This window comes from Cyprinodon tularosa, unplaced genomic scaffold (assembly GCF_016077235.1).
Source record: "Cyprinodon tularosa strain WSP-4 unplaced genomic scaffold, ASM1607723v1 ctg318, whole genome shotgun sequence".
Lineage (NCBI taxonomy): Eukaryota > Metazoa > Chordata > Actinopteri > Cyprinodontiformes > Cyprinodontidae > Cyprinodon > Cyprinodon tularosa.
The window spans coordinates 628009-653068 of record NW_024039028.1 but is presented as its reverse complement, the minus strand read 5'-3'; the positions used below and the strand labels follow the sequence as shown (position 1 = coordinate 653068).

Sequence of the window (25060 nt, the reverse complement as noted above, 5' to 3'; positions counted from 1 at the left end):
ATCAGCTCTTGTATATACGGTAAGTGGGATGCAGAATGTAAATCAGCCCTGACTTATTCTAGGAGAAAATGGCTGAAATCTGTACTTTACAAATGCTCCTACTTTTTTTTCCTACTCGCACAAACCTATGTTTAAGTGCAAATGCGAGTAAAACGCTCACATTTTACAGCCTCTGTGTACAACGGTGTGTTTCTTTGTATATTCAGGACTACAGAGGAGATGGTTGGTCATGATGTATTATTTCTTTATATTCTGAAAAACAAAGCAGCAGCTTTTTGGTGGCCACCAGGTGGTATTTTCATTGTCAGCCTAAACGAGCACAACAGCAAGTACTTTTCTGGAGACTATTTAGATTTTGTATCAGTTTGTCTTTTAACCTTTAAGGTTACTCATAAAACAAATTAAATTGTCCCAACGGAGCACATCCCAGGGTCCAAATGAATAACTTTAATCAATGGCGTAAATATCGGTAAGCAGAGACAGCAGTTGCTTAGCCCTTAAGAGGTTGTGGGCCCCATCAATGACACCTGGCGGACCCCTACACAATTGAAGACTAGGACGTCTCTTTGCAGAGAATTTCCTCTTCAACCCACCCGATACTGAAGTGACTGACCGCACCGGCCTGTATTTATATCCCAACACAAGGCAGATTTCAACATTATGGTGAGCCGTTTAAACACACCAATAGCAAAGCAGACAGTGGTACTTTTAACTACTATGTAAATAACTGTGTATAGTTCATTAGACGGTTGGTAAAAAAAATACATATATATACTCATATAATATGTTTCAAACCGCAATAAAGATCTTCAAAGAACAATGTATATGATTATTTTATTTTTTACATTACAACTTGGAATTATGGGTAACTCAAAGCGTAGATTAAAACCATAACCGTTACGTACAATGTGTTAGCGACGATGGATACCAAAAAGCAGTACTTAAGCGGATTTCTGAAAAGAAAAAGCAAAGAAAAGCTGCTGGAAGAACGGAAAAGACTTCCCAAAATAAACAAAGAACCGAAGAGGGAGAGGTGGACGGTGCTGCTACAGTGGAAGAGGGAGAGGTGGACGGTGCTGTTACAGTGGAAGAGGGAGAGGTGGACGGTGCTGCTACAGTGGAAGAGGGAGAGGTGGACGGTGCTGTTACAGTGGAAGAGGTGGACGGTGCTGCTACAGTGGAAGAGGGAGAGGTGGACGGTGCTGCTACAGTGGAAGAGGGAGAGGTGGACGGTGCTGCTACAGTGGAAGAGGGAGAGGTGGACGGTGCTGCTACAGTGGAAGAGGGAGAGGTGGACGGTGCTGTTACAGTGGAAGAGGGAGAGGTGGACGGTGCTGCTACAGTGGAAGAGGGAGAGGTGGACGGTGCTGTTACAGTGGAAGAGGGAGAGGTGGACGGTGCTGTTACAGTGGAAGAGGGAGAGGTGGACGGTGCTGTTACAGTGGAAGAGGGAGAGGTGGACGGTGCTGCTACAGTGGAAGAGGGAGAGGTGGACGGTGCTGCTACAGTGGAAGAGGGAGAGGTGGACGGTGCTGCTACAGTGGAAGAGGGAGAGGTGGACGGTGCTGCTACAGTGGAAGAGGGAGAGGTGGACGGTGCTGCTACAGTGGAAGAGGGAGAGGTGGACGGTGCTGCTACAGTGGAAGAGGGAGAGGTGGACGGTGCTGCTACAGTGGAAGAGGGAGAGGTGGACGGTGCTGTTACAGTGGAAGAGGGAGAGGTGGACGGTGCTGTTACAGTGGAAGAGGGAGAGGTGGACGGTGCTGTTACAGTGGAAGAGGGAGAGGACGGGCTGCTACGGGGGTGCGAGAGGTCATTGAATCAAGTGGAAGAGGGGAGAGGTGGGGAACGGTGGGCTGCTACAGTGGGGAAAGAGGGCGTGAGGAGTGGGACGGTGGCAGTTACAGTGGACGAGTGGGAACGGTTGGCCTTGCATACAGTGGAAAAGGTTAGGATAAACCGGTGGGGCCCTGCTTACAGTGGGAAGCGGGAAAGAGGTTGGACCGGTTGTGCTGTGTTATACCAGGTGGAAGAGGGATAAAAAGGTGGCACCGGTGCTGCTTACAGTGGAAGAGGGAGAGGGTGGGACGGTTGCCATGCTACAGTTGTAAAGAGTGTGCGTGAGGTGGAAACCGGTTGGCTGCTTAACAGTGGTGCGAAGAGTGATAGGTGGGGACGGTGCAGTTCCACCAGTGGGAAGAGCGTGTGGGTGAAGCGCGTGGAGGACGGTGACTTGTTTTTACCAGTAGGGAAGAGGGAGAGGTGGGAAGGTGCTGGCTTTACAGTGGAAAAGAGGGAAGAGGTTGGACCGTTGTTGCTTGTGTAACAGAGGGGGCGCGTGCGGGGCGTGAGAGAGTCTATGCCACCGGAGGGCAGGCAACAGGTGGTGAAGAGGTTGAGAGGTTATTTGGAAACGGTATATGGTGCTGTGCTTACCGTTGGGTGAAAGGCTGGATGAGGTTGTGGACCCCCGGTGCTGCTACATGTGTGCGAACACAGAGAGTAGCGAAAGCGAGTGCTGCGAGACAAGTTTGGGGAAGAGGGAGAGGGTTTTATAAAAACGGTTTGGGCCGCTGTGACTTACAGTGGAAGAGGGAACAAGGTGGTAACGTGCTGAAACAGTGGACTAGGGGCGGGGTAACAGGTATGTGCGCGAACCGGTGGCTTGTTTTTACAGTGGAAAAGGGAAGGGTGGGGTGGGGAGGCGCGGTATGTATGTGACCTGTTTTCAGTGGAAGAGGGAAGGGTGGGACGGAGGGGCCCCATGTTTTACAGTGGAAGAGGGAGGATGTGGGGGGAACGGTGCTGCTAACCGTGGGGGGGAAAAGAGTGAGAGAGGTGGGGAACGGTAGGCCGCTACAGAGGAAAGAGGGAGAGGTGGGACGGTGCTAGCAACCAGAGTGGAAAGAGGGAGAGGTTGGACCGGATGCTGCCTACAGTGGGGAAGAGGGAGATGTGGACCGGTGGGCTGGCTACAGTGTGGAAAGTGGAAGAGGTGGAACGGTGCAGCCTTACAGTGGGAAGAGGGAGTAGGTGGGACGGTGCTTTGCTAACAGGGTGGAAAGAGGGTGAGCGTGCGTGGAGGAGTGACCCGGAGTGCGCGGCGAGGGGCTTGGGGGGGCGGCGGCGGGGGGTGTGCGAGAGGGGAGAGATTTGGACTGCCAGCTAACCATGGGCGAGAGGGGGAAAGTAGGTTGGACGGGTGCTGCCTTACAAAGTGGGAAAGAGGGAGAAGGGATGGTCGGGTTGGCCCTGTTTTACAGTGGAAACAGGTTTGGACGGGTCTGGCTACAGTGGAAAACATAAGGGAAAAAGAGGTGGACCGGTGCTTGTTAAAGTGGGAAGCGGGGAGAAGGGTGGGACGTTGGCCTTGGCGCGTTAACAGAGTGCCAAGAAGAGAGCGGAGGTGGACGGAGCACACTGAGAGACAGGAGAAAAACGCAGTGAGCACGTGGCACTGTGCCCCTTGTAATACGAGTTTGTCAAGAGGGGAGACAGTGACCCGGGATTTGCTGCCTACATGTGCGATAAAGGGAGGAGGTGGGAACGGGTGGCTTGCTACAGTGGAAGAGGGAAGGCGGAGGAAAACGGTGCTGCTTACAGTTGGGGCAAGGAGGAAGAGGTGGGAACCGGTGCCCTGTTACAGAGGAAAAGAGTGGGACGAGGCGCTACAGTTGGAAGAGGAAAAAGGTGGGACCCGTGCCCTTGTAATACATTGGAAGAGGTTTGACCGGTTGCTTGTTTACAGTGGAAAGCAAGGGTGGAAAACGGTTGCAGCTACAGGGTGGAAATAGGGGAAGGGGTGGGACGGTGCTGTTTACAGTTTGGAAAGAAGGGTGACGGTGCAGCTTAGCCAAGTGGGGAAAAGAAGGTTGACGGTGCCCTTTGGGATGCGCTACAGATGGACGAGGGAGAAGGTTTGGACCGTGCTTGCCTACTCGTGGAAGAGGGAAAAGGAGGAAACCGTGTGTGCTGCCTACAGTGGATACGGGAAAGGGTGGACGGTGCGAGTGTCTCTCTCAAGAGAAAGGAGGGAGAAAGGTGGACGGTGGCCCCTGCTATTACAAGTTGGGGAAAGAGGGAAAAGTGGTTTTGGACATAAACCCGGTGGCCAGGCACAACCCGAGGGAAAGAGGGAATAAGGTGACGGTTGGCCTATTAGCCTTACAGTGGGAAGAGGGAGAGGTGGAACGGTGCGGTTTACAGTGAAAGGGAGAAGGTGGAAAACCGGTGCTGGCAACAGTGGATAGAAGGGAAGGTGGGAACGGTGCTGCCTGACAGTGGGAAGAGGGAAGGAGGACCCGGTGCCTTGCCACAGGTGTAAGAGGGTGGGAGGTAGGACGGTGGGCTGCCCTACAGTGGAAAAAAGGAGGGGAGAGGGTGAAAACGGGTGGCTGTTTACAGTGGAAAGAGGTTGGGAACAGACGGTGGCTTGCTAACAGTGGAAGAAGGGTGAGAGGTGGTGTGACGGTGCTGCCTTAACAGTGAACAGAAGGGAGAGGTGGGAAAAACGGTGGTGTCTAGTTACAGTGGGGAATGAAGGGAGGAGGTGGACGGTAGGCTTTGCACAGTGGGAAAGCAGGGTGGGATGGTGGCCATTGCTAAACCACGAGGAAGAGGGAGAAGGTGGGAACGGTGCCGCTACACAGTGGAAAGAGGGAGCGGTTTGGACGGTGGCTGAGTTTACAGTGGAAAAAGAGGTGGAACCGGTGGCCTGCCATACAGTGGAAGAGGGAGAGGTTTGGGAACGGGGCTGTTACAGTGGAAGAGGAGGGACGGTGGGTCCCTTGTAATTACAAGTTGGAAAGAAAGGTTGGACGGTTCTTGCTACAGTGGGAAAGGAAAGGGGAGAGGAGGAACGGTGGCCTGTAACAGGTGGAAAGAGGTGGAAAACCGGTGGGCCTTGTTTTACAGTGGGGAAGAAAGAAGGTGGACGGTGCCTGCTTACAGGTTGGAAGGAGTGGAGAGGGTTGGGACCGGTGCTTGGTTTACAGGGAAAGACGGTGGGGACGGTGCTGCTTACAGTTGGAAGAGGTGGACGGTGCTTGCTAAACAGTGGGAAGAGGGAAGGGGAGGAACGGGTGCTGCTTAAACAGTGGGAAGAGGGAGAGGTTGGAACCGGTGCCCCTGCCTAACCAGTGGGAAGAGGAGAGGTTGGACGGTGGCTTGTTCCAGTGGAAAAGAGGGGAATGGTTTGGGGACCCCGGTGGCTTGTTTTACCAGTGGGGAAAAAGGGAGAGGTGGACCGGTGGAGTGGGTATATACAGTGGAAACCGAAAAGGGGGAGAGGGTGGGACCGGGTTTGGGGCCCTGTTTTAACAGTGGGAAGAGGTGACGGTTGTGGCCTGGCTACAGTTGGAAGAGGGGAAGAGGGTGGAAGGACCGGTATGGCTGTTAAACAGTGGAAGAGGGAGAGGTGGGACGTGCTTGATTTTAACAGTGGACGAGGGAGAAGGTTGGACGGTGCTTTGTTTTACAGTTGAAAAGAGGTTTTGGGCCGGTGCTGCTACAGTGATAGAGGAGAGAAGGTGGACGGTGCCTGTAAATACAAAGTGGAAAGGAGGGTTGAGACGATGCTTGCTAAACAGTGAGGAAGAGGGGAGAGGTTGGACCCTGTTGCCAGCTTACAGAGTGGAAGAGGTGGGACGGTGCTGCCTACAGTTGAAGAGGAGAGGTTAGGCGGTGCTGGGTTTACAGTGGAAAGAGGGTTGGGGGACCGGGGGCCTCTTACAGTGGAAGAGGGAGAGGTGAATCGTGCCTAGCTAAACACATGAAGAAGGTGGAACCGTGAGAGCGGCAACAGTGGGGAAAAGAGGCAGAGGTGTACGGTGCCCCCTCAGGGAGAGACAGTGGAAGAGGGAGAGGGATGGGACGTGGCTGCTACAGGTGGAATAGGGGGAGAGGTGGACGGTGGCTGTTAACAGTGGGGGGAAAAAAAGGGATGAGTGGCCGGGTTGGGGGGCCTTTATGATTACAGTGGAAGAGGGAGTAGGTGGACGGTGGGGGTGTTTTTTACAGTTGGGAAAGAGGGAGAAGGTTTGGAAAACGGTGCCTGTTACAGTGGAAAGAGGGTGGACGGTGCTAGGCATACAGTGGGTAGAGGGAGAGGTTGGGACCGGGTGGGGGCTGTTACAGAAGTTGGGAAAGAGGGGAAGAGGCGGACGGTTGGGTGCTTGTTAACAGGTGGGAAAGAAGGGAGAGGTGGAAACGGTGGCGTTTTACAAAGTGGAGAGAGGTGGACGGTGCCCTGCCTACAGTGGAAGAGGAGAGGTGGGACGGGGCGGTAACCGTGGAAGAGGGAGAGTTGGACGGTTGCTGTTTTAACAGGTGGGAAGGAGGGAGAAAGGGTGGACGGGTGGGCTTGTAGTAACAGTGGGAAGAAGGTTAGGGACGGTGGCCTGCTTACAGATGGAAGAGGGAGAGGTGGAACCGGGTTTGCTTGTTTATACAGTGGAAGAGGTGGGACGGTGCCTAAATGGCTAAGTGGAAAAGAGGGGATAGGTTTGGACCGGTGGGCTGCTAACAGTTGGAAGAGGTGGGGGACGGTTGGGCTTTTGCTACACGTGGAAAAGAGGGAGAGGTGGATACCGGATGCTGATTACAGTGGGAAGCAGGAGGAACCCGGTGCTGCTATAACAGGTGGAAGAGGGAAGACAGGAGGTGGAACGGTGCTGTTACAGTGGGACAGAGGTTGGCACACCGGTGCTGCAATACAAGTGGGAAAGAGGGAGAGGGTGAACGGTGCAGCTACAGTGGAAAAGAAGGGAAAGAGGTGGACGGTGGGGCCAGTTTACATAGGTGGAAGAAAAGGGAGAGGTGGGGACCACCGGTGCTTTTCCCTACCACAGTGGGAATGAAAGAGGAGAGGGGTGGGGACGGGTGCTGCCTAACAGTGGAAAAGAGGGAGAGGGGTGGGAAGACGGGTGGCTTGCTACAAGAGGGAAGGAGGGAGAGTGTTGGACGGTGGCTGCAACAGTGGGAAGAGGAGAAAAGGTGGAAACGGATGCTGTTTTTACAGTGGGAAAGAGGTTGGGACGTTCCTGCCTTCAACAGTGGGAAAAGAAGGGAAGAGGGTTGGACCCGTGGCCTGCCCTAAAAACAGTGGAAAAGAGGGAAGAGGTGGGAAAAAAACGGTGCCTGCTACAGAGGACTGAGGGAGAGGTTGACGGTGGCTGCTAACAGTGGCTAAAAAGGAGGGAGAGGATGGACCCTACCGTGCAGTTTACAGATGGGAAGAGGCAGAGGTGGGACGGTGCTGCCCTACAGTGGAAGAGGGTGGGACGGTTGGCTGCTTTACCAACAAAGTTGGGAAGAGGGAGAGGTGGGGGACGGTTGGGGCTGCAAACAGTTTGGAAGGAGGGAGAGGTGGACGTTGGTGAGCTGGGTTTACAAAAAGTTTGGAAGAGGTTTGGGGAAACGGTGGCTTTGCCTACAGTGGAAGAGGGAGAGGTATATGGAAACGGTTGGCCCCTGTGGACATGTTGGAAAGAGGGTGGACGGTGTGCGTTGTAATTTTTAACAGTGGAAAAAGAGGTGGGGAACGGTGCTTTGCACATGGGGAAGAGGGGGGAGAGGTGGACGGTGCGGTTACAGTGGGGAAAAGAGGAGGGAACCGGTGGGGGGGCCCTGTTACCAAGTATGGAAGAGGGTATTGGAACGGTGGCCCCCCTGCTTACAGTGGAAGAGGGAGAGGTTGGACCGGTGCTGGTTTTACAGTGGGGGATAGTGGGTACCGGTGCTGCTACAGTGGGGGAAAGAAAGGTGGACGGTCTGCTAAACAGTGGGAAAGAGGGAGAGAGGTGGAACGGTGCTGCCTAACCATAGTTGGGAAGAAAAGGGAGAGGGTGGAACCGGTTGGCTGCTCACAGTGGGAAAAGAGGGAGAGGTGGGAACGTTGCCTTTATACAGTGGGAAAGAGGGAGAGGTGACGTTGCTGTGTTACAGAGGGAAAGAGGGAGAGGTGGCGGTGGGGGGTTGTTTACAAGTGGAAAGAGGGAGAGGGTGGGGGAACGGGTGCCTGTTTTACCAAGTGGAAGAAGGTGGAAACGGTTGCTGCTAATCAGTGGAAGAGGGAGAAGGTGGAGGAAACGGTGGCCCTGTTACAGGTGGGAAGAGGGGAGCGGTGGGACCGGTGGCTGCTACAGTGGGAAAGAGGGGAAGAAAGGTGGATACGGTTTGCGGTAGTAGTTTTTACAGTGGAAGAGGTGGACCGGTGCTAGCTTACAGTGAAGAGGGAGAGGTGGAACGGTGGCTGTTAACCAGTGGAAGAAGGTGGACCGGTTGCTATGCTTTACAAGTGGAAGAGGGAGAGGTGGGAAAACGGTGCTGCTACAAGTTGGGGAAAAGAAGGTGGGGACGGGTGCGATTGGCTTACAGTGGGGGGAAGAAGGGAGAAGGTGGCGGTGCAGTTTTACCAGTGGGGGAAGGTTGGACAAGGGGGGGGGCCGCTACAGTAGAAGAGGGAGAGGTGGAAACCGGTGCTGCTACGTGGGGGGAAGAGGGGAGACGGTGGGGCCTGCATGACACAGTGGGAAGAGGGAGAGTTGGTACGGTGCTGCTACAGTGGGAAAAAAAAGAGGGAGAGGTTGAAACGGTTGCTGCTACAGTGGTAAGAGGAGATGGTTGACGGTGGGGGGCCCATTGGTTTACAGTGAAGGAAAGGGAGAGGTGTACCGGGTGGCTTGTATAACAGTGGGGAATAGGGGAAGAAGGTGGGAGACGGTTGGGTGGGTTTTTTTACAGGTGGAAGAAGGGAGAGGTTGAACGTTGCCTATGTTACAGTTGGGATAAAAGAGGTGGGAACGTGCTTGCTAACCAGTGGAAGAAGGGAGATGGTTGTGGACCCGGTGCGTTTACAGTGGAAGAAGGGGAAGAGGGTTAGGGGGGGGTGGACGGTTGGCTTGTTTACAAGTTGGAAGAAGGGAGATGTTTGGGAACCCGTGTGCTTGTTACAGTGGGAAGAAGGTGGGGACGGGTTCCTGCCCGACAAACAGTGGGAAGAGGGGAGAGGATGGGACGGTGGCTTGTTTACAGTGGAAGAGGGAGAAAGGTTGGGGACGGTTGCTGTTACAGTGGAACGAGGTTGGACCCCCCGGAGCTTGCAACAAAGTGGAAAGAGGAGAGGGTTGGACGGTGGCCTGGTTTACCCGTGAAGAGGGTCGGACGGGAGCTTTGCCTACAGTGAAAAAGAGGAAGAGGGTTGGGAACGGTGGCCACTTTTGGGCTACAGTGGGAAGACGGTGGACGGGTGGTGCCCATTGCCCTACAGTGGGAAAGAGGGAAGAGGGGTGGGGGGACCGGTGCTGTTTTACCTGTTGGGAAGAAGGTATGGAACCGGTTGGGCCTTTGCTAAACAGTGGGAAGAGGGAAGAGTGAACGGTTTGGGGGCTGTTACCAGTTGGGGGAAGAAGGGTGGAAACGGTGGCAACTGCTACAGTGGAAAGAGGGGGAGAAGGTGGACGGTGCTTTATCTACAAACAAGTGGAAGAAGGGAGAGGTGGGACCGGTGCTGCTACAGTGGGAAAAGAAGGGGATAGAGGTAGGGGACGGTGGCTTGCTACAAGAGGGAAATAGAAGGGGATAGGTGGAACCCGGGTTGCTGTTTAACAGTGGAAGAGGGAAGGTGGAAAAACGGTGCTTGGCCCTACAGTGGGAAAGAGGGAGGAAAGTTGGAACCGGTGCTGTTATTAACAGTGGGAAGAGGGAAAGAAGAGGGTGGACGGTGGGGCCTGCTACAGGGGAGAGGGAGAAGGTGGAAAACGGTGGCTGCTTTTACAGTGGAAGAAGGGGAGAGGTGGAAACGGGGGCTTGCTACTAGTGGGGGGAAGAGGGAGAAGGTGGAGGTTAGCTGGCTACAGTGGAAGAGGGAAGAGGTGGAACGGTTCTTATGCTACAGTGGAAGAGGAGAGGTGGAACGGGTGGCTGGCTTTACACGTGGAAAGAGGGAGGAGGGGGGGGAAACGTGGGGGCCCCCCCCAGGCTACAGTGGAAAAGAGGGAGAGGTGACGGGCCACCTAGCTTGTTGGACAGTTGGAAAAGAGGTTTGGACGGTGGCTGCAACAGTTGGAAAAGAGGGAGAGGTTGAACGGTGGGCTGGGTATACAAGTTGAAAGAGGTTGGGACGTGCCGCCTGCATACATGGAAGAGGGAGAGGTGGCCGGTGCTGCCTTTACAGTAAAGAGGTGGGACGGTGGCTATGCCAACCGTGAAGAGGGAGAGGAGGAAACGGTGCTTTGTTTGTTTACAGTGGGGAAAAGAGGTGGAACGGTGCCTGCAAAACAGTGTGGAAAGAGGGAGAAAGGTGAAACGTGCAGTTTTTTTAACAGTGGAAGTATGTGGAAAAACGGTTGGGCCCTTTGGGCTACAGTGGGGAAGAAGGGAGAGGGTTGGGACGGTGGCTGCCTACAGTGAAAAAAAGAGGGTAGAGGTGGGGAAACGGGTGCTGTTTTTTACAAGTGGAAGAAGTGGACCTGTGCCTGCTACCCAGTTGGAAGAGGGCAGAGTGGAAACCGGTGTGGCGGGCTACAGTAGGAAAGAGGTTGACGGGGTGCTGCTTAACAGTGAAAGAGGGAGAGGTGGACGGTAGCTTGTTACAGTGAAGAAGGTGGACCGTTGCGCTTTTTAACACAACCTGGAAGAGGGAGAAATGGTGACCGGGTGTCTGCTATAACAGTGGGAATAGGTTTTGGACCGGGTGGGGCCCTTTAGCTTAAACAGTGGAAGAGGAGAGGTTTGGACCGGTGCTGCTACAGGTTGGAAAGAGGGAAAAGTAGGTGAACGTGCTGCCTACAAGTGGGGAAGAAGGGAGAGGTGGACGGGTGCCTGCTACAAGTGGGAAAGAGGGAGAGGTGGGACGGTGGGCCTTGCAACAGGGGAAGAGGGAAAGGTTGGACGGTCTTTGCCAAGACCAAACAAAAGGTGGAAAGTAGGAGAAAAGGTGTTGGGAAGACGGTGGGCTTGCTACAGTGAAGAGGGAAAGGTGGACGTTGGGGGCCTGTTATAACAGTGAAAAAAAGAAGGGAGGAGGTTGGACCGGTCGTGTTTTTATAACAGTGGGAAAAGAGGGAGAGGGTGGAACGGTGCTTTGTTACAGTGGAAAAGGAGGTGGGGACGGTGCCATGCCTTACCAGTGGAAGAGGGAGAGGTGGTCGTGGCTGTTACAGTGGGAAGAGGTGGACCGGTGCCTGCATAACAGTTGGAAGAGGGAGAAGGTTGATCGGTTGCGCCTAACAGGATGAAGAGGGGGGACGGTGGGGCCTGCTACAGTGGCAAAGAAAGGGGAGGAAGGTGGGGAAAACGGTGCTGTTTACAAGGAAGCGGTGGAACCGGTGGGCCTGTCCTTCAAGTGGAAGGAGGGAGAAGGTTTGGAACGGTGACCTGTTACTAGGTTGGAAAAGAGGGTGGAAAAACCGTGCATGCTACAGTGGAAGAGGGAAGAGGTTGGGACGGTTGCCTGCTACAGTGGGGAAAGGGAAAAAGAGGATGGACCACCGTGTGCCTGTTTTTACAGTTTGAAAGAGGTGGAAACGGTGGGGCTGGCTACAGTGGTAAAGAGGGAGAAGTTTGGGACCTGTTGGGCTGCCTACCAGTGGAAACAGAGGTGGAACGTGCCTGGCCTACAGTTGGAAGATGGAGAGGGTGGGGACGGTGCTGTTTTTACAGTGGGAAGCGGTTGGACGTGGCTGTGCTTACAGTGGAAGAGGGAGAGGTGGGAACGGTGGCCTGGTTTTTACAGTGGGGAAGAGGTTGGGAAACGGTTGCTGCTAACAAGTGGAAGAGGGAAGAGGGTGGGAAACGTGCTTGCCACAGTGGAAGAGGGAGAGGGTGGACGGTGCGGCACAGGGAAAGAGGGGGAAGAAAAAGGTGGATTGGTGCTGGCTCACAGTGGGGAAGGAGGGAGAAGGTTGGAACGGTGTTTGCTTGTTATCATGGAAAGGAGGGGAGAAGGTTGGACGGTGGGGCCCTTTGGTCTACAGTGGGGGTAAGAGGGAGAGGTTTGGACGGTGCTGCTTACAGAGGAATAGGGAGAGGTTATTGAACCGGTGCCCCTGCCCTTAACAGTGGAAGAGGGACAAGGGTGGACCGGTGTTGCCCTTGTTTAACCCAGTGGAAGAGGGGAAGGAGGTGGGACGGTGGGGCTGTTACAGTGGAAAGAGGGAGAGGTGGCACGGTGCTGTTTTACAGGTGGGAACGAGGGAAGAAGGTGGACGTGCCTGTTTACAGTGGGAAGAAGGGTGAGGTTGACCCGGTGCTGCGACAGTGGAAGAGGGAGAGGTGGACGGTGCAGGTTTACAAGTGGAGGAAGAGGGAGAGGTGGACGGTTGGGGGGGCCCTGTCTACAGAGGAAGAGAAGGGTGGACGGTGCTTGCATTTACAGTGGGGAAGAAGGGGAAGCAGGGGTGGAAAACGTTGCCCCGTTTTTTTTACAGTGGAAGAGGGAGAGGTGGACCCCGGTGCCAAAGTTTACAGTGGAAGAAGGAGAGGTGGGGGAAACCGGTGGGGGGCCTTTAGTTTTACAGTGGAAGAGGTAGGACGGTGGGCGCCTACAGTGGGAAAGAGGGAGAGGTTGACCGGGTGCCTGTAACCAGTGGGGAAGAGGGAGAAATGTGGACGGTGCCCGCTGTTATTACAGCTGGAAAAGAGGGAGAGGTGGTACGGTTGGCTATTGTTTTACAAGTGGAAAGAAGGGTGGACGGTGGCCCCCAGCTACAGTGGAAAGAGGGGAGAGGTGGGGGAAGGTGGCCTGTTTACAGTGAAGAAGAGTGGACGATTCTTAGCTACAGTGGAAAGAGGAGAGGTGGGACGGTGCTGCTTAACCGTGGAAAGGTGGGAGAGGTGGACGGTGGCCCTGCTACAGTTTGGGAAGAGGAATAAGGTGACCGGTGGCCAGCTACAGTGTGAAGAGGGAGAGGTGGAACGTGCTGCACAGTGTGGGACGGTGCTTGGCTAACAGTGGAAGAAAGGGAAAGAAAAAAGGTGGAACCGGTGCCGTTACCAGTGGGAAGAAGGTTTTGGGAGACGTTTGGCCATTGCTAAACAGAGGGGGAAAGGAGGGAAAGGTGGACCCCCGGGTGCAGTTTTACAAAGTGGAAGAAGGGAGAGGTGGAACGTGGGGGGCCCTCTACAGCTGGACAGAAAAAGGGAAGAGGGTGGGAACCGGTGCCCCCTGGCTACAGTGGGGCAGAGTGAAGAGGTGGACGGTGGCTGGGGGCGTTACAGTGGAAGAGGGGGAGAGGTGGACCGGAGGCCTGTTATACAGTGGAAGAGGAAGAAGGTGGAACGGTGCTGCCCTACAGTGGAAAAGAGGGAGAAGGGTGGACGGTGGGCTGCTACAGTGGAAGAGGGAGGAGGTGGAAAACGGAGGGCTGTTTACAGGTGGGATCAGAGGTGGAACGGTGGGCTTGCTACTGTGGGAAAGAGGTGGAAACCGGATGCTTGCTACAGTGGAAAGAGGGAGAGTTGGTACGGTGCTGCTACTAGTGGCAAGAGGGAAAGAGTGGACGGGTTGCCTGTTAACAGTGGGGCAGAAGGGAGAGGGGGCTGGAAACGTGGGGAGGGCTGCCTACCAATGGTGAATGAGGGAAGAAGGATGGGACGGTGGCCTTCGGTTACAGGTGGTAAGAGGGAGGAGGTGGAGGTTGCCTGCTACAGTGGGGAAGAAGGAAGAGGGTTGGACGGTGGCCTTTGTTTACAGTGGAAGGAGGGTGGACCGGTGCTGCTACAGTGGGGGGAAAGAGGGGAGAGTGGACCGGTGGGGGGGGGGGCCCCTGGCTTAGCAGTGGGAAGAGGGAGAGGGGTGGAACCGGTGGCCCTGCTCACAGTGGGATACGCGGGAAGAGGTGGACGAGCTGCAACAGTTGGTAAGAGGGAGGAGAGGGGAACGGTAGGGGCCTTGCCTACCGTGGGGGTGGACGGTTGGCGCTACCAGTTTAAAGAGGGAGAGGTGGACCGGTGGCCTGTTTACAGTGGAAAAGAGGTGGAAAAAACGGAGGCTTTGTGCAACCGAGGAAGAGGGAATGAGGGTGGGCCGAGGAGGCAGTTTACAGAGGAAGAGGGAAAGCGGTATGGAACGGTGTTGCTGCTACCGTGGCAAGAGGAGAGGTGGAAACGGTCTGCTACAAGAGGGAAAGAGGGAGAAGGTGGGCTACGGTGCAGTTTTTACGACAGTGGGGGCAAAAAGAGGGAGAAGGTGGGAAACGGTGGGGCGTTACGTGAAAGAAGGGGAAGAAGGTGTGACGGTGCCGCTAACAGTGACGAGGGGATAGGTGGGACGGTGCTTTGCTACCAGTGGAAGAAGGGTGAGAGGTGGGACGGTTGGCCATGCTACAGTGGAAGAGGGAGAGGGGAAACCGGTGGGGCTTGGCTTTACAAGTGGGAAGAAGGGAGAGGTGGGAACGGTTGCAATGTGTACAAGTGGAAGAGGTTGGACGGTGGCTTGCTTACCAGTTGGGAAAGAGGGAGGAAGGTGGGCCGGTGCAGTTACCGTGGAACAGAGGGAGAGGTTGGCACCGGTGCCTTGCTCAACAGTGGCAGAGGGAGAGGGTGGTACGGTGCCCTGCCTACAGTGGGAAAGAAGGGGAAGAGGTGGTACGGTGCTGCTACAAGTGGAAGAAAGTGGAAGAGGTGGGACGGTGCTTGTTTACAGTGGGGAAGAAAGGGATGGGTAGGACGGTGGGGCTGTGCCCTACAGGTTGGGAAGAGGGTGGGGACGTGGGGCTTTGCTTAACAAAGTGGGGGGAACAGAGAGGGAGAAGGTGGACGGTGCCCCCCAGGCTACAGTGGAAAGAGGGAGGAGGTTTTGGGACGGTTGGGCGCCTACAGTAGGAAATAGGTGAAGAGGTTGGTAACGGTGAGGGGCCCCTGTTAACAGGAGGGAAAGACAGGGAGAGGTGGGAACGTTGCAACTACAGTGGAAAGAGGAAATGTGGGACGGGTGGCCTGCAACAGTTGGGAAAAGAGGGAGAAGGTGGACGTGCTTTTGATTTTACAGTGGAAAAGAGGTGAGAAGGTGGGAACGGTTTGCTTTAGTTTTACAGTGTGGGGAAGAGGGGAGAGGTGGAACGGTGGGCTGCTACCAGTGGGAAAGGAAGGGAGAAAGGTGGACCGGGTGCTGTTTACAAGTGGGAAAGAAAGGGAGAGGTTTGGACGGTTGATTGCCTACAGTGGAAGAAGGAGTGAGGTGGGAACGGTTTGCTGCCTTACAGTGGAAAAAGAGGTGAAGAGGTGGACGGTGGCTTGCAACAGTGGAAAGAGGGAGAGGTGTTGGACCGGGTTGCTTGCTACTGTGGAAAAAGAGGTAAGAGGTGGAAACGGTGGGGGGCTGCCACCAGTGGGGGAAGAGGGAGAGGTTGGGACGGTGGGCCTGTTTATACAAAGTGGAAGAGGGAGAAGTAGGAGGAACCGGTCTTGTTTTACAGTGGGAAGAGGGAAGAAAAAGGTTGGAAAACCCGGTGCCTTGTTTAACCAGTGGGAAGAGGGAGAAGGTGGACGGGGGGGGCTGATTACAGTGGAAAGAGGGAGAGGTGGACGGGTGCCCGATGTTACAGTGAAGCAGGGTGTTGGAAACGGTGGCCCTGCACAAGGTTTGGAAGAGGGAAGAAGGGTTGGGAACGGTGCCTTGGCTACAGTGGGGGAAGAGGTGGGAGAGGTGGGGACGGTGGGGCCCCACTTAGTTACAGGTGAAAGAGAGGGAAGAGGTAGGAACGGTGTGCTGCTACAAGTGGAAGCGGGAGCGGTGGACGGATGGCTGCCTTAACAGTGGAAGGTTGGGAAGAGGTGGACGGTGGGGCTGCTACCGTGGAAGAGGGAGCGGTCTGGAAAACGTGGGCTGGGCTACAATGTGGAAAGAGGGGAGAGGGAGGGAAAAACGTGGGGGCCCCCCCTCTACAGTTGGGTAAAGGAGAGGGAAGAGGGGTTGGGGGGGACGGTGGGCTTTTGTTACAGTGGAAGAGGGTGGAAAAACCGGTGCCTGCTACAGTGGGACAAGAGGGGAGAGGTGGACGGTTTGCTGTTACAGTGGGGAAAGAGGGGGAGAGGGGTTTGGACGGTTGGCTGGGCTACAGTTTGGAAGAAGGGAGAGGTGGGACGGAGCAGTTACAGTGGGAAGAGGGGAAGAGGTTGGGACGGTTGCCTGGTTAAACAGCTGGAAAAAAGAAGGGAGAAGGTGGAACCGGTGCTGCTTACAGTGGACAGAGGGAAGAGGGTGGACGGTGCCCTGTTTTAACAGTGGAAAAGAGGGAGAGGTGGACCGGTGGCTGCTACAGTGAAAAAAGAGGGAGGAGGTTTTTATTTGGGACGGTGGGGCTTGCTACAAGGGGAAAGAAGGGAGAGTGGACGGTGGCCCTGCCTAACAGTGGAAAAGAAGGGAGAAGGTGGAACGATGGCCTGCTACAGTGGAAGAGGAGAGGTTGGAAACGGTTGCTGTTGTTTTTAGTATTTTTACAGTTTTGGAAGAGGTGGACGGTGGGGCTGGGTGCCTAAACAGTGGAAAGGGAGAGGTGGGACCGGGCTTGATTTTACAGGTGGAAGAAGGGAGAAGGTGGAACGGTTGGCCTGTTTAATATTTACTGTTTATGTGAAAGAGGTTGGAACCCGTTGGCCCCTGCTAACAAGTGGGAAGAAGGTGAGAGGAGGGAAACGGTGCAGTACAGTTGGAAGAGGTTGGAACGGTGGCTGCCTTTTACAGTTGGAAGAGGTTGAAACCGGGTGCTTGGGGCTACAGTGACAGAAGGGGAGAAGGTGGACCGGTGCTGCTACCGTTGGAAAGAGGGAGAGGGGTGGACGGTGGGGCCCTGCCTTTACAGTGGGGAAAGAGTGAAAAGGTGGGAAACCCGGTTGGGCTGTTTAACAAGTGGAAGAAGGGAGGAGGGTGGGGGACGGTGGCTTGTCCCCTGGTTACAGTGAAGAAGGGAAGAGGTTTGGGACGGTGGGGTGGTTTTAACAGTTTGGAAGGAGGGAGGAGGTTGGACGGTGGCTGCTACAGTGGAAGTTGGGGGAGAGGTGGGAAACGTTGCTGTGCCCCCTCAACAGTGGAAGAGGGAGAGGGTTGGACGGTTGCTGGCTACAGTGGAAGAGGGAGAATGGGAGGGACGGTGGGCCCTGCACAGATGAAAGAGGGAGGAGGTGGACCCGGTTGGCAGCCTACAGTGAAGAGGGGAGAAGGTGGGACGGTGTCTGCTACAGTGGGGGGGAAAGAACGGGGAGAGGTGGACGTTGGCTTGTTTTTAACAGTGGAAAGAGGTGGACAGTCCTGCCCTCACAGTGGGAAGATGGGAAGAGGTGGAACGGGTTGCTTTTGTTTTACAAGTGTGAAAGAGGGAGAAGGTTGGGACGGTTGCCTGCCCTACCAAGGTGGAAGAGGAGAGGGTGGACGGTGCTGTTTTACAAGGTGGAAGGAGGTGAAGAGGTTGGAAACCGGTGGCTGCTACCAGTGGAGAGGGAGAGGTGGGACCGTGCCTTTGTTAATAACCAGTGGAAGAGGGAGGGAGGTGGACGGTGGCTTGCCGTTACAGTGGAAAAAGAGGGGAGAGGTGGCACCGGTGGCCCCTTCGCATACAAGGTGGAAAAGAGGGAAGAAAGGTTTGGAACGGTGCTGCTACAGTGGAAGAGGGAGAGGTGACGGTGCTTGCCTAACAGTGGAAGAAGGGAGAGGTTGGAACGGTGCTGATTTTACAGTGGGAAAAGAGGGTGGAAACGTGCCTGCTACAGTGGAAAAGAGGGAGAGGTGGGAAAACCCGGTGGCCCTTGTTTTTACAAGTGGGAAGAGGGTTGGGAACGTGGCTTGATTACAGTAGAAGAAGGGTGGAACGGTTGCCCTTTTGTTTGCTTACAGTTGAAGAGGGAGAGGGGACGGTGGCTTGTTTACCTTGGGAAGAGGTGGACGGGTGGGGGCTGCTACAGATGGGGGAATAGGTTTATGGACGGTGCCCCGCATACAGTTGGAAGAGGAGCGGGTGGGACCGGTCGTGCCTTAACAGTGGAAGAGGGAGAGGTGGACGGTCCTTGCTAACAGTGGGGAAGAGGGAGAGTGGGGAACCGGTGCCTTTTTGTTACAGTGGAAGAGGGAGGAGTGGGGGGGAACGTGGTTGTTTTACAGGGAAAATAGAAGGGAAGAGGTGACCGGTGCTTGGTTTTTTTTTTACAGTGGAAGAAGGGAGAGGTGGAACCGGTGCTGTATACAGTGGGGGAAGAGGTGGAACGGTGGGCTTGGCTACCCCAAGTGGAAGGAGGGAGAGGTTGACGGTGCCCTGTTACAGTTGGAAAAGAGGGAGAAAAGGTGAACCCGGTGGGCCTGGTGTTTTACAGTGGAAGAGGGAGAGGTGGACGGTGCTGTTACAGTGGAAGAGGTGGACGGTGCTGCTACAGTGGAAGAGGGAGAGGTGGACGGTGCTGTTACAGTGGAAGAGGTGGACGGTGCTGCTACAGTGGAAGAGGGAGAGGTGGACGGTGCTGCTACAGTGGAAGAGGTGGACGGTGCTGCTACAGTGGAAGAGGGAGAGGTGGACGGTGCTGCTACAGTGGAAGAGGGAGAGGTGGACGGTGCTGCTACAGTGGAAGAGGGAGAGGTGGACGGTGCTGCTACAGTGGAAGAGGGAGAGGTGGACGGTGCTGTTACAGTGGAAGAGGGAGAGGTGGACGGTGCTGCTACAGTGGAAGAGGGAGAGGTGGACGGTGCTGTTACAGTGGAAGAGGGAGAGGTGGACGGTGCTGCTACAGTGGAAGAGGGAGAGGTGGACGGTGCTGCTACAGTGGAAGAGGGAGAGGTGGACGGTGCTGCTACAGTGGAAGAGGGAGAGGTGGACGGTGCTGCTACAGTGGAAGAGGGAGAGGTGGACGGTGCTGTTACAGTGGAAGAGGTGGACGGTGCTGCTACAGTGGAAGAGGGAGAGGTGGACGGTGCTGTTACAGTGGAAGAGGTGGACGGTGCTTTTACAGTAGAAGAGGTGGACGGTGCTGCTACAGTGGAAGAGGGAGAGGTGGACGGTGCTGTTACAGTGGAAGAGGTGGACGGTGCTGCTACAGTGGAAGAGGTGGACGGTGCTGCTACAGTGGAAGAGGGAGAGGTGGACGGTGCTGCTACAGTGGAAGAGGGAGAGGTGGACGGTGCTGCTACAGTGGAAGAGGGAGAGGTGGACGGTGCTGTTACAGTGGAAGAGGGAGAGGTGGACGGTGCTGTTACAGTGGAAGAGGGAGAGGTGGACGGTGCTGTTACAGTGGAAGAGGGAGAGGTGGACGGTGCTGTTACAGTGGAAGAGGTGGACGGTGCTGCTACAGTGGAAGAGGGAGAGGTGGACGGTGCTGTTACAGTGGAAGAGGGAGAGGTGGACGGTGCTGTTACAGTGGAAGAGGGAGAGGTGGACGGTGCTGTTACAGTGGAAGAGGTGGACGGTGCTGCTACAGTGGAAGAGGGAGAGGTGGACGGTGCTGTTACAGTGGAAGAGGGAGAGGTGGACGGTGCTGTTACAGTGGAAGAGGTGGACGGTGCTGCTACAGTGGAAGAGGGAGAGGTGGACGGTGCTGCTACAGTGGAAGAGGTGGACGGTGCTGCTACAGTGGAAGAGGGAGAGGTGGACGGTGCTGTTACAGTGGAAGAGGTGGACGGTGCTGCTACAGTGGAAGAGGGAGAGGTGGACGGTGCTGCTACAGTGGAAGAGGTGGACGGTGCTGCTACAGTGGAAGAGGGAGAGGTGGACGGTGCTGCTACAGTGGAAGAGGGAGAGGTGGACGGTGCTGTTACAGTGGAAGAGGGAGAGGTGGACGGTGCTGTTACAGTGGAAGAGGGAGAGGTGGACGGTGCTGTTACAGTGGAAGAGGGAGAGGTGGACGGTGCTGTTACAGTGGAAGAGGTGGACGGTGCTGCTACAGTGGAAGAGGGAGAGGTGGACGGTGCTGTTACAGTGGAAGAGGGAGAGGTGGACGGTGCTGTTACAGTGGAAGAGGGAGAGGTGGACGGTGCTGTTACAGTGGAAGAGGTGGACGGTGCTGCTACAGTGGAAGAGGGAGAGGTGGACGGTGCTGTTACAGTGGAAGAGGTGGACGGTGCTGCTACAGTGGAAGAGGGAGAGGTGGACGGTGCTGCTACAGTGGAAGAGGTGGACGGTGCTGCTACAGTGGAAGAGGGAGAGGTGGACGGTGCTGTTACAGTGGAAGAGGTGGACGGTGCTGCTACAGTGGAAGAGGGAGAGGTGGACGGTGCTGTTACAGTGGAAGAGGTGGACGGTGCTGCTACAGTGGAAGAGGGAGAGGTGGACGGTGCTGCTACAGTGGAAGAGGGAGAGGTGGACGGTGCTGCTACAGTGGAAGAGGGAGAGGTGGACGGTGCTGTTACAGTGGAAGAGGGAGAGGTGGACGGTGCTGCTACAGTGGAAGAGGGAGAGGTGGACGGTGCTGCTACAGTGGAAGAGGGAGAGGTGGACGGTGCTGTTACAGTGGAAGAGGGAGAGGTGGACGGTGCTGCTACAGTGGAAGAGGGAGAGGTGGACGGTGCTGCTACAGTGGAAGAGGGAGAGGTGGACGGTGCTGCTACAGTGGAAGAGGGAGAGGTGGACGGTGCTGCTACAGTGGAAGAGGGAGAGGTGGACGGTGCTGCTACAGTGGAAGAGGGAGAGGTGGACGGTGCTGTTACAGTGGAAGAGGGAGAGGTGGACGGTGCTGTTACAGTGGAAGAGGGAGAGGTGGACGGTGCTGTTACAGTGGAAGAGGGAGAGGTGGACGGTGCTGCTACAGTGGAAGAGGGAGAGGTGGACGGTGCTGTTACAGTGGAAGAGGGAGAGGTGGACGGTGCTGTTACAGTGAGTAAAGATTGCGACCAGGAGATGAATGGAGAGAGCATGGGTGAGGAGGGGGGCTGTGAAGCTCAAGGTAGCCAGATAACTTGTTGTGCTAATATATTCAAAGTATTTCCATGTCTAGTGACGGTGAAGAAGGATGAAGCGTGTATGTATGGGGAACGTTTCGGGGCGAACGGTCGTGTCTACGACGGCGGGGTGGTGGATTTCGACAAGCATCTCCCTGAAATGTGTTTAGCAACCTGGGATGTCTGTAACATGTATTGGTGCACTGTCACCAATGGTCCCATTCAAGGTGCGCATTCACTATTTTTCCATATGTGATGTGTGAACATATACTACTGGGAATTGCATAATTGTGTCCTATTGGCCAATTTAGTAAACTGTCGCCGTATCCTGAACCTTTATCACGTGTTGTACTTCATATGGGGCACACCCCGATAATGCTGCTCACGTGCCTATTGTTGTGTCGTTACGCCATTGACTTTAATATTGTCAGGGGGGAGATGAGTGACATCAAATGCAACAATGCTGATGACCTTAATCTTGGTTTCTTCTACATCTTAGCAGAACCACAGGCCACCACATAATGATGCAATGACTCATGCAAAATGAGCCCCAGCCAACTCCTGAGTGCATAAGAAAATCTGTAGGATAAATTTCTTTTTAAAATATAAATTATCTTGGCCTTGTCTCATATTTTCTAGAGAATAATAATTCTAAGAAACGGAATTTCAATTGTTTAAGATCTCTTATGCACAATTATCAAATTATAGGAAGGTTTTAAACAGGCTTTAAACACTTCCCACCATGTGTAATGATTCTGTGTAAAATATGAATAAGTTAATGACATGTCCCCAGGGCTATGGGAGAACCACAGGTACTGGTGTCACCAGTTTTCATGGATGACTGCCAGCCGTTTGCAGGTCGAAACAACAGTAAACGATAGAGTTCAACCAGTTCAACATCAAGCAGCAGCACCAAAAACGATTAGCTCTGAGCTGCTTTAAAGCAAACTCTAATACTAACGTTAGATTTCATGAGAGGTTTCTCCAGCTGCACCTTCTCCACTTGTTCCTGCACATCACCAGTCAGCTGGTTAAGAGGAGGCCGCTACAAAGACTTTTTCCTTGCTGACACAACAGATCGGAAATAATTCCAGTGGAAACTTCAACTTTCAAACATCCAAACAGACTAGGTACCAGCTAGATTACGGTATAACTTCTTACACTTCAGTTAATTCATAATGAATAGAAACTACAACAGCCATATTCTGTCTGATAAGTTCTGAAAACATACATTAAACTTGGCAGATGGTTTCTACATTTTCATTTATTTCTAAAAACAAAGCAAACACTTTAAACAGACTGTTGTTTCATTGTGTTCATTAAGTGGTTATACAGTGTTATACATTTTTAGTCTGCATTTTTCTGTTAATCAATGGACTAGCAGCATCCTATATATATTTAGGGTGGGTGGTGGACGATAAAGTCATGCAGGTGACTTGGTAAGCTTAAACCAGGGGTCGGCAACCTGTGACACTTTAGCGCTCCCTTGCGGCTACCTGCTTTTTTTTTTTTTTATTTAGGAAAAATTCATATTTATGGTTTGTTTATTTTAATATGGTGTGCAGGAGGTCAAACAGACATTCATTATGTTTTCCAATGCTGTAAACATTTGTAGAATAAATACATTTAAACAATATATGTAAACATTTATTTCAACGGAAATGTGCATCATAGCCATAGAGCTTAGTGGTCAAAGCTTGCAACTCATGTCTCAGCGCGGCGCGGTGCCGCGGCAAAGAAAGCGGCAGGTGTGTCTTGGGCTATGGATCCCATAGAGAAAAAAAAAGATACCTGATGAGAACAGAGGATTCAGAGAAGAATGGACTGAATCATTTGCTTTCATTATCAATGCAGAAGGATTGCCTGCATTTTTGCTTTGGCACGAGAATTTGTCAAATAATAATTTGGAAAGGCATTTCCAGGGAAGCCTAAATATGCAGTCGATCACAAAGTTGTGAGTGAGAGAGAGAATGCGATTTCAGAACCTCTGGATAAATTGGAGGAGAGCAAAGGTAGTTTTAAAAAAATGGATTGCATCTCCTAACTCCACTACTGCTGCTAGTTTTGTTTAAAGCATGAAAAAAATGTCCACAGATCAAACAGGTAGCGCTCATGACTCATAACTCAATCAGCTCCTCCCAACAGAAACATGTCCACCATAGAAAGATTCCTTTTTTGTGTTTCTATAATTTCATCAATGCAACAAAACTGAAACCGCACGGTGAAGGGCGGTGTGAGCGTTCACTGCTCCTCCCACATCTCATGCTACTATGTGACATTTGCTCCAGGATAAACAGGAAATCATGAATGCTTTATATATATTTAAGTCCACTTAGTCCTTTTCTATAGTGGGATAATATACTTAGATCCCGTGTTGCCAGATGAGGCATATATAAGACTTTTAAATTTTTCTGCTTCAGACAGATTTATTTTTTGTTTTTTTGGTCCAATATGGCCGATCTCTAGCTTAGACAAGCAGAGCATGTCTTCTAAATCACTGGTAATATTGTTCACCACCTGATCAAACCCATGCTACTATGCTAAAAATATACAAGTTTCATCCAGTAGGATCATATTCTTATTTTCCAGTTGTTCTGACTATGTTATGAGACATCATTGTTTATATGATTACGCAAAATTGAAGAGAATGAAAACCGGGGCTGGTAGTTTTTTTAATTTTTATGGAAAGAGAAAAGCTTCACTGGAGGAGAAAATGTTCCTTTTTTATTTTGTGTTTTTAAAAAACACACTTAAAAAAAAACTGCCTCTGGTTTGGATCAGTTAATTCTTTCTGTCTAAAGTTTAAGTAAACAATTCACTGTTGCACGATGGCACTGGGGAAAAAGATGCAACTGGTAGGAGTTTGTGTGTACCATTTAAAACAGCATCAAGGTCCTTTTTTGTTTTTCGTGGGCTGCATCTTAACCCGTAGGTCCAAAAAAGAAAGAAAAAATAAAAACAATTTCACCCTTAAAAAATGATTGTTATGTTCTGTTGGATAATTAAATTTAAAGTACCAGATATGCAAATTCTGCAGACATTTTGTCCACTCCTGAAGTTTTTTTTTAGTGACTGATTTGCTAAAGTACATAGAGTAGTGGGGAAACTGCATTAAAGGAATAGAGGTGATCACAAACAGATTAATCCTAACAGGTATTGATTGCAGCACCAATGGTGTAGCAGCTCAGCTGTGGCATTATTATTCCAGGTTATCAAATTGTGAGAAGCCCAAAGGAATGACTCACTTTATCAGCAGCTGCCTCTGGATTGGACTCTTCGATTCCAAGCTCTCTGCGTTGTTCCGCTCTTACCTCGGCATAGCTGCATATGCAATACACACAAAAAGCATGTTAAGCATAACAAATCAACAATAAATAATAAATATGTCCTTTATGAAAGTCTGATTTAAAATTGAAAGTATATACGGGGGCTTGTACCTGACCACCGTGTGTGTGCAAACAATGAACTCAGGTCTGGAGTTCCACTGATGATAGGTGATGTAGTAGTGGGTCTGCAGCCAGATCCACTGTTGACCTTTGGTCAGGAAACGATAGTAGCACGACTTTCCTTTTCCGTACTGCATCACTGAGAAGGGCAGGAAGAGAGACTGGCAAAATCAATAGCTGTCACACAGAAAAACAGGGCAGCGATATGACCCTGCATAGAGCCTTAAATGAAAGAGAAAGTTAGAGGCCTCACAGTGTTCATGACATTTGGCGAGTGTCTCCAGGTCATCAACATGGTAGTAGTCATACCCTGATGTTCCCAGGACCTCAAAAGGCAGGTAGCCAATTATTGGTGGAGCTCTGAAAAGAGAAAAAACACATTAGATCCCAGTTAGTGATTTTTATTCCTCCTGCTTTGCCTCTTTACAGTTTCCCCTTTTAGATATTTAAGAATTGACATTTTCAGTGGTGAGAACGAATTCTCCGGACTCCCTGTGCTGCATTTCCTCTGCACTGGATGTTTGCGTTTAAATCTCTGTAAACTATTTGCATGACTGCAGCGTGTGTGTGAAAATGGGTCAAGTCTGTTTTCATCTGTCAACCAGGGTATATGTGTGTGTGTGTGTTGTAGTTATAAAGAGGAGAATGTATAACAGAAATCGTGACTTTGATTTTTGGTCATTTTTCTCGCTGAAACCAAACCAATGAGGTGGTTTATTATGTCTTAAGATCAAGAGGCCTATTAAACACTAAGCAGTGA

General features: G+C 52.7%; 1 protein-coding gene across 1 annotated transcript in view; it reads right to left on the bottom strand.

Moving 5' to 3' along the window:
* The window catches only part of clockb (clock circadian regulator b), a 60282-nt gene that overhangs the window by 16281 nt on the left and 18941 nt on the right, over window positions 1–25060 (bottom strand). The window contains 3 exon segments of the mRNA XM_038292796.1: window positions 24100–24175; window positions 24292–24439; window positions 24554–24660. Of these exon segments, the coding sequence (XP_038148724.1) occupies window positions 24100–24175; window positions 24292–24439; window positions 24554–24660 (331 nt within the window).